The 8952-nt window shown below is 45.4% G+C and overlaps 1 protein-coding gene across 1 annotated transcript in view; it reads left to right on the top strand.

Annotated features, from left to right (window-relative positions):
* LOC112075808 (uncharacterized) overlaps positions 1 to 8952 on the top strand; it is a gene marked incomplete at its 3' end in the record, with an annotated part of 48685 nt that overhangs the window by 10567 nt on the left and 29166 nt on the right. The window contains exon 2 of the mRNA XM_070441075.1: positions 7698 to 7794. Coding sequence (XP_070297176.1) covers positions 7751 to 7794 — 44 coding nt within the window. The remainder of the gene's footprint in view (positions 1 to 7697; positions 7795 to 8952) is intronic.

The raw sequence follows: 8952 nt of genomic DNA, 5'->3' as shown, positions 1-8952 counted from the left end.
TAACCTAGAATTAGAACCCTGGAACAGACTTTATGGTTTCTAACCTAGAAGTTAGAACCCTGAGACTGACTGTATGGTGTCTAACTAGAAGTTAGAACCCTGCGACTGTGTGACGGCGCGATGTGTTCCCAAATGACACCTTCACCCTACATAGTGCCCTTCTTTTGCACTAAAATAGGGAATAGAGAGCCATTTGAGGACATTGTAGGCCTACAAATCCAGACCCATATCTAACATTAGATGAGGGTATGTTGGTGTTGGTCCCAATCAGTAGAGTTCGAGTTTGCGATCCACTGAACTCGCACGCGTCCTCCTCCTCCAACTATTGCTACTCGGATAACAGACTATACGCTGTAAATTACTTGGCTACAGCGTTCAGAAAAGTCCCTCAGAGCAGAGGAGCTGTAGGTGGCAGCGGCACGTTGACTCAATAGCCTTTCCATTTTAAAACTAATTTACCAAAAATGGTGTATCATGGTAAATCTGACTAATCAAATCAAGCTTATTTATACGCACATTTCAGACATTGGAATGCAAAAACTAACAAAACACAATGAAAATAAAAGCTGAAATATTTACTTCACAACAAAACATACTATTATGGTCCCGGGTGGGCTCAGTTGTGTGAGCGGGAGGGTGTAGAAGCATGGCGCTTGCAACGCCAGGGTTGTGGGTTCATTTCCCACGGAGGGGGACCAGGATGAATATGGTATGAACGTTCACAATTTGTAAGTCGCTCTGGATAAGAGCGTCTGCTAGATGACTTAATGTAATAAATGACTATAAAACAAAAGAATGAACACCAAACTGAAACAACTAAAAAAGCCCCTGAGGAAAAGCCAAAGCTAAAAAGGTGTTTTTAAGTTCCCTTAAATATGCGTCACAGTTTCAGCCCCCTCAGGTTCTCTGGCAGGCTATTCCAGAGGCTGGGGGCATAGTAACTAAAGGCTGCCTCCATGCCTCTTTGTCCTAGCTTTGGATAGTTATACTGTCTCTCCATGGCCTCTTGTCCTAGGCTTTGGGATAGTTATAAGGCTGTCTCTCCATGGCCTCTTGGTTCCTAGGCTTTGGATATTATAAGGGCTGTCTCTCCATGCCTCTGGTCCTAGCTTTGGGATAGTAAAAGGCCAGAGGACCTGAACGGGAACCTACTGGCATACTAACTTAAAGCATGTCTGGACATGTATGGGGTGAAACAATCATGGAGTGAGTTGAAAACATAAATAATCTTCAAATTAATTCTAAAACTCGCAGCCAGTGCAGAGACCTTAAAACGGTGAAGTGTTTTCTCCGTCTGTCTTGTCAGTACCTGCACCTGCTGTATGTTTTACAGTTGACCAATGGCTTCTTGAGTAGACCAGACAGGAGAGCATTTACAGTAGTTCAAGCCTGCTTGTAGTAAAGTATGAGTCTTTCTTTCTGCGCTCCGAACAATAAGTACCTCGCGTGCTTTGGCTGACAACAACAAGTACCTCGGTGCTTTGGCTCCAACAATAAGAAATACCTCTGTGCTTGGCTCCAACAATAAAGTACCTCTTGTGCTTTGCTCCAACAAACAAGTACCTCGGTGCTTTGGCTCCCAAACAACAAGTACCTCTTGCTGGCTCCAACAATAAGCTACCTCTGTGCCTGTCTCCAACAAAAGTACCGCTGGCTTTGGCCTCCAACAACAAGACCTCTGTTGCTTTGCTCCAACAATAAAGTTACCTCTAGTGCTTTGCTCCAACAAACAAGTAACCTTCGGTCTTTGCTCCAACAACAAGTAACCTCGGTCTTGTTTCTTAGATTTAGCTGGAGGAATTGTGACTATTCAATCCCTAATACAGTCAATAATTATCCATGAGCTGAAATCCTTTCTGACACAGAAATTGTAATGTTGTGTATCATCTGTGCAACTCACCACATTTTAGATGTGGAGGAAGCATCACATAGTTTTGACTGGGGACTTCATCAGGGCCATCAATGCGTCAAGAAGAGCACTCAAAAGTTATTCTCATTAGTGATAAAATGAGCCCGTTTTGCATTTCAGGGGCTCTCTCATAAATATCCATAAGTGGACCTGCAGACTTTGACTTTCTCCTCGTTCTGCTCTGTCTTTCTGCAATGTCTCTTTAACTTGATTAGTTCCTCAGTCATCTAAGTCATCTGTTTGGATGTGGCCTTTGTTAACCTTACTGGAAGCTATGCCATCATAGTGGTTAGAGAATTGGACTGAGTAACCGAAATGTTGCAAGATCAAATCCCCGAGCTGACAAGGGTAAAAATCTGTCGTTCTGCCCCTGAACAAGCAGTTACCCACTGTTACCTAGCCGTCATGAAAATAAAAATGTGTTCTGGTAACTGGACTTGCCTAGTTAAATAAAGGTACAGAAAATGTTGCTATTAAAGTTTACGATATTCAATCATCACAAGAGGAATGCAGGAAATAGGTGGTGGAGGTATTGTTGTTAGCAACTTCAGAGGTAAGATAGCGTTTCTTAAATAATGCGTCAGTATTACCTGTGGCGTGGGAAACAACGGTAGTATAAATCCCCAGTGGTTGATCAGAGAAAGCAAAACATCAACAATAGAGGGATATGTCAAAGAAAGCCCCTTGGTAATAACCAGGGTCCAGAGTAATGGCTGTGGTTATTGGTGGGGCCCAGTAGAAAAGCCCCTTGGGTAATAAACCAGTGTCCAGGATTGCTGTGTTATTGAGGTGGCCTAGTAGACAGCCCCTTGGGTAATAACCAGGTCCAGAGTATGGCTGTGTATTGGTGGCCCAGTAGAAACCCCTGGAATAACCAGGTCAGCAGTATGGCTGTGGTTATGGGTGGGCCCAGCTAGAAAGCCCCCTTGGTAATAACCAGGTCCCAGATTATGGCTGTGTTAATGGTGGGCCTAGAGAAAGCCCCTTGTATAACCAGGTCCAGAGTATGCTGGGTTATGGGGTGGGCCCAGTAGAAAGCCCTTGGTAATAACCAGTCCAGATATGGCTGTGGTTATGGGTGGCCCAGTAGAAAGGCCCCTGGTAATAAACCAGGATCCAGAGTATGGCTGTGGTTATGGGTGGGCCCAGTAGAAGCCCCCCCCCCCCCCCCCTCCCCCCATTGTAATAACCAGGTCAGAGTATAGGCTGTGGTTATTGGTGGCCCATAGAAAGCACCTGGTAATAACCAGGTCCAAAGTATGGCGTGGTGATGGCGTGGGGCCCAGTAGAAAGCCCCTTTCGGTTGTAATAAGCCAAGGCCAGATTATGCTGTGGTTATGGGTGGGCCCAGTAGAAAGCCCCTTGGTAATAACCAGGTCCAGATTAGGCTGTGGTTATGGGTGGGCCCAGTAGAAAGCCCCTTGGTAATAAACCAGGGCCAGATTATGGCTGTGGTTATGGGTGGCGCCACTTAGAACAGCCCCTTGGTAATAACCAGGTCCAGAGGTATGGCTGTGTGTATGGGTGGCCCAGTAGAAAGCCCCTTTGGTAATAACCAGGTCCAGAGTATGGGCTGTGGTTATGGGTGGGCCAGTAGAAAGCCCCTTGGTTAATAACCAGGTCCAGAGTATGGCTGTGGTGATGGTGGGCCCAGTAGAAAGCCCCTTGGTATTAACCAGGTCCAGAGTATGTCTGTGGTGAGGTGGCCCATAGAAAGCCCCTTGGTACATAACCAGGTTCCAGATTATGGCTGTGTTATGGGTGGCCCAAGTAAAAGCCCCTTGGTAATAACCAGTCCAGATTAGGCTGTGGTTATGGGGGCCCAGTAGAAAGCCCCTTGGTAGATAACCAAGGTCCAGAAGTATGGCGTTGTTATGGGTGGGCCCAGTAGAAAGCCCCTTGGTAATACCAGTCCAGAGTATGGCTGTGCGTTATTGGTGGGCCCATAGAAAGCCCCTTTGGTAATAACCAGGTCCAGAGTATGGCTGTGGTTATGGGTGGGCCCAGTAGAAAGGCCCTTGGTAATAACCAGGTCCAGAGATGTCTGTGGTTATGGTGGGCCCGAGTAGAAGCCCCTTGTAATAAAACCAGGTCGCCAGAGGATGCTTGTGGTTATGGGTGGGCCCAGTAGAAAGCCCCTTGGTAATAACCAGGTCCAAGAGTATGCTTGGTTATGGGTGGCGCCCAGTAGAAAGCCCCTTGGTAATAGACCAGGTCCAGAGTATGGACTGTGGATTAGCTGGGCTGGGACCCAGTAACATGTTGGATAAAGCCATAGAGCTCAAAAGATTGACTCCAAGGCACATTGAATTTACAATTTTTTTGTCAACTGAATATTTAAGAATCCGCCCAAACACAATGTCTTATCATAATCTCTAAGACAATAGACCAATAGTTCAAGAGGAAATCTCCGTAAGAAAGGGGGCGAGTGCTTTGGGGCCTATACGGGTTATGGCCAGCACTAAAAAGCTGTAGTCTGGGGGACGGCTTCAATAAAGAGAGCATACGTCTGAAGACAGCCAGTTTTCAGGAGTGAGACATGCAATCAACTTATGCACTCAGATACATGACAGGTATTCATAAGAAAGGTTTTACTAGGGCCTCCCTGAGTGGCGCGGTGGTCTATACTGCTGCCACTAGAATCGGCGGTTACGAGTCCAGCTCGTGTCACAGCTGTCCGCGACCGGCACACAAAATGGCCCAGTCAGTCATCAGGTTAGGGCGAGGGTTTTGGCCGGCAGGGATGTCCTTAGTCCTATCGCGCACTTAGCGACTCCTTGTGGCCGGGCCGGCGCAGCGCACCTGATCACGGTCGCCAAGTTGTTACAGTGTTTCCTCCGAATCATATTAGTGCGGCCCTGGCCCGGGTTGGATGTCGCGCTGTGTCTGAGAAGCAGTGCGGCTCGTTGGATTGTTTCTCGGGAGGACGCACGGCTCTCGACCTTCCGCTACTCCCGAGTCCGTACGGAATGGCAGCGATGAGACAAGACTTGTAAACTCCCAATGGATACCACAGAAAATTGTGGAGTAGAAAGGGGTAACCATGTTTTCTGACCGTCTCCAATCTATCAATTAGAGATGGAACTGAAGACGTGAGTGTTAGAACCCTGAAAGGTTTTGGTATAATTCAAGTGTGCCTGCTGAGGCTATCGTGGCGGGGAGCAGGGGAGGGGGGGGGCTACTCAGGGGGGTGGGGGGGGTGGGGGAGGGGGGGCCTGGAGGGGTGGGGGGGGCGAGACAGCAGAGGGCGGGTGTGGGAATGCGTCGATGCTATTACTATAGTTTTCTGAGCCTGGCATACTTGACTCACTTCCAGTAGCCTGTGTCCTGTCTGGAAGTATGTCCTGGGATATGTGTTCTCATGTCTGGGAAGTATGCTCCTGGGATATGTGTACCTGTCTGAAGTATTCCTGGCATATGTGTCCTGTCTGAAGTAATTCCTGGCATGTGGTCCTGTCGAAAAGTATGTCCTGGCATATGATGTCCTGTCGAAGTATTCCTGGCATATGTTCCTGTCCTGAAGTAGTCCTGGGTATGTGTCCGTCTGAAGTATGTCCTGGGATAAGTGTTCCATGTCTGAAGTATGTCCTGGATATTGTGCCCTGTCTGAAGTAATGTCCTGGGATATGTGTCCTGTCTGAAGTATGTCCTGGGAATGTGTCTGTCTGAAGTATGTCCTGGATTGTGTCCTGTCTGAAGTATGTCCTGGAATTGTCGTTGAAGTATGTCCTGGGATTGTCCTGTCTGAATATGTTCCTGGGATATGTGTCCTTTGAAGTATGTCTGATATGTGCCCTGTCTGAAGTATGTCCTGGGATATGTGTCCTGTCTGAAGTATGTCCTGGATATGTGCCCTGTCTGAAGTATGTCCTGGCATATGTCGTCTGTCTAGAAGATGTCCTGGGATATGTGCCCTGCTCTGAAGTATGTCCTGGGATATGTGGCCCTTCGAAGTATGAGCCGGATATGTGTCCTGTCTGAAGTATGTCCTGGGATATGTGTCCTGTTGAAGTATGCCTGGGATATGTGTCTGTCTGAAGTATGTCCTGGATATGTGGTCCTGTCTGAAGTATGTCCTGGGATATGTGCCCTGTCTGAGTATGTCCTGGATATGTTGTCCTGTCTGAAGTATGTCCTGGATATGTGTCCTGTCTGAAGTATGTCCTGGGATATCGTTTTGCCCTGTCTGAAGTATGTCCTGGGATATGTGCCCTGTCGAATATGTCCTGGGATATGTGCCCTGTCTGAAGTATTTTCCTGGGATATGTGCCCCTGTCTGAAGTTTCCTGGGATATGTGCCCTGCTAAGTATGTCTCGGATATGGTCCTGTCTGAAGTATAGTACCTGGCGGATATTGGTGTCCTGTCTGAAGTATGTCCGGGATAATGCCCTGTCTGAAGAGTATTCCTGGGAGTACTGATGGCCCTGTCTGAAGTATGTCCTGGGATATGTGCCCTGTCTGAAGTATGTCCTGCATATGTGTCCTGTCTGAAGTACTTCCTGGATATGTGCCCTGTTCTGAAGTATGTCCTGGGATATGTGCCCTGTCTAAGTAGTCCTGGGATATGTGTCCTGTCTGAAGTATGTCCTGGGATATGGTGCCCTGTCTGAAGTATGTCTGGATATGTCCTGTCGAGTATGTCCTGGGATATTGGCCCTGTCTGAAGTATGTCCTGGATATGTTGCCCTGTCTGAAGTATGTCCTGGGATATGTGCCCTGTCTGAAGTATGTCCTGGGATATGTGCCCTGTCTGAAGTATGTCCTGGATATGCGTCCTGTCCTGAAGTATGTCCGGGATATGGTCCTGTCTGAAGTATGTCCTGGGATATGTGCCCTGTCTGAAGTATGTCCTGGGATATGTGCCCTGTCTGAAGTATTGTCTCTTGGCGATATGTGTCCTGTCTGAAGTATTCCTGGGATATGTGCCCTGTCTGAACGTATGTCCTGGGATATGTGTCCCTGTTCCTGCAAGTATATGTCCTGGATTTGTCCGTCTGAAGTATGTCTGATTGTACCCTGTCTAGAAGTATGCCTCGTGGGATACTGGGTCCCTTGTCTGAAAGTATGTCCTGGGATATGTGCCCTGTCTGAAGTGAAACACAGACATCTATGATGTTTCTACCTTTGTGTACCTATTCAGGATACATCACTATGAAGAGAATTGTGTTCTTGTCATGATGTGTTTGTCCTACATTTTTAATCTCAGCCCCCGTCCCCGCAGGAGGCCGCCATTGTAAATAATAATTAGTTCTTAACTGACTTACCTAGTTWAAAAAATTCATTCATAATTATTATTCATTCATATTCATAATTATGCATTTCTGTGTACTACAGATCATGGATCATGATGTAATTCCGTTACCGTAATTATGTTACCGGGTGTAAATCTACTTCACTTACTGTAGTTCAATAACCAAAATAGATTTAGGTGACACTCCATTGTTTATACATATAGACATCTTTGAATCTTAACTCAGAGTAGATATTTAGGAGTTTTGGGAAAACGTGCCCACATAGCGGAATTTTACCATCATTCTGTTACTAAACTTTGCATCTGCACTGTTGGAGTAAATGTGTTTTTGTAAAATGTTCAGTGTAAATTGTTTCGAAGAAGTCCTTGTGCATGGAGTTGTATGGTTTGTTGAACTTTGAAATCATTGGTTTTAGCTCAGCATACTTTTAAAGTGAAAAAAAMCCAGTCATTCTGTTACTGTAGAATTGCCCTCATTCTTTGCTAACAGGATGTTGTGTGTTGCTGTAAGTTACATGTGATGTTTATTTTGGCAGGCTGTGTGTTGCTGGGACTTGACAGCAGCTGATCCTCCACTGTGGCAGACAGAATGATGCTGCCCACTCCCTGTTACTCACCCAAAGCTACTAACAGGTAGGCCTACATGCTACATACAGTATGTCCTACTATAGGACATTTCCATGTAAAAGGACACATGAGCACCAACATGTGAAATTCATAGGAGATTGTCAAATGAAAGACAAGAGTAAATGTGTTTGCGAAATTAAGGTGTATATACATTTTTCAATCATTTTCCATCCTAATAATTTAGCAAAAGTCTTTAATTTCTGGTCGAACAGATTGAGAAGCGGTCTAAGAAAACGTCTAGCAGAAAAAGTCTTAAAAGATATTAGAATACATCAATACACAATAATGTTGAGGTAAAGCACCCTGCCAACTAACATCAACGTTTAGTTTGGAGAAACGATTTGCCTTCTGTAAGTTTGGAGAAACATTGCCTTGTCATTCTATTACCAAAAACCATCGGCGCAACTTTGGTTTTAGAAATGGGGGGGGACATAATTATTATAACTTTGTTTATCCAGTCGGATAAACACTCCAAACAGCCTGACCGCTCCGTCCACATGGTCCGTTGCCTCGTTTTGTATCACATTCAATGATAAAACTGGGGGGGGGACAGAAATGCCACATACTGTATCTTGAAGATATTTCTAATTTCTCTCCTTCATGAAGAGGAAGCATAATGAAAGTTTACAGAAATAACAAGGTAGACCTACCAATTAGTTCGAGTATTTTTACTGATATCAAGTTTGATATCAGTGCTGTCACTAAATTGGTAACGGAATTACTGAAACATTTGTAGGGGAGAGTGGGGTAAGTTTAGCCAAAGGGTTAGTTAATTCACCACTTGTTTCTAGGAAACCAAGTCACCATTTCATGGAGTCTGTGAAGGAAGAAACCAAATGGAAAAAGTGTTAAGCAAGTTCGGTCCAAAAACACAGATTTTTACAAAGTCAAATATATTTTACGCAGCTTTTTTTGAAAGATATCACGTAGTAGAGCTGCATAAGTGTTGCTCTCCACTTTCTGGAGGACCGAGTTTAGAAATCAGTGGAATTAGAGTATGATCGCTAAGTAATGCCCAGTGGAATTAGAGTATGATAGCTAAGGAATGCCCAGTGGAATTAGAGTATGATAGCTAAGGAATGACCAGTGGAATTAGAGTATGATAGCTAAGGAATGCCCAGTGGAATTAGAGTATGATAGCTAAGGAATGCCCAGTGGAATTAG

Source organism: Salvelinus sp. IW2-2015, unplaced genomic scaffold, assembly GCF_002910315.2.
Source record: "Salvelinus sp. IW2-2015 unplaced genomic scaffold, ASM291031v2 Un_scaffold3411, whole genome shotgun sequence".
Classification (NCBI taxonomy): domain Eukaryota; kingdom Metazoa; phylum Chordata; class Actinopteri; order Salmoniformes; family Salmonidae; genus Salvelinus; species Salvelinus sp. IW2-2015.
Note: the sequence above shows the minus strand (reverse complement) of the source record. Positions and strands in the feature narration are given on the sequence as shown.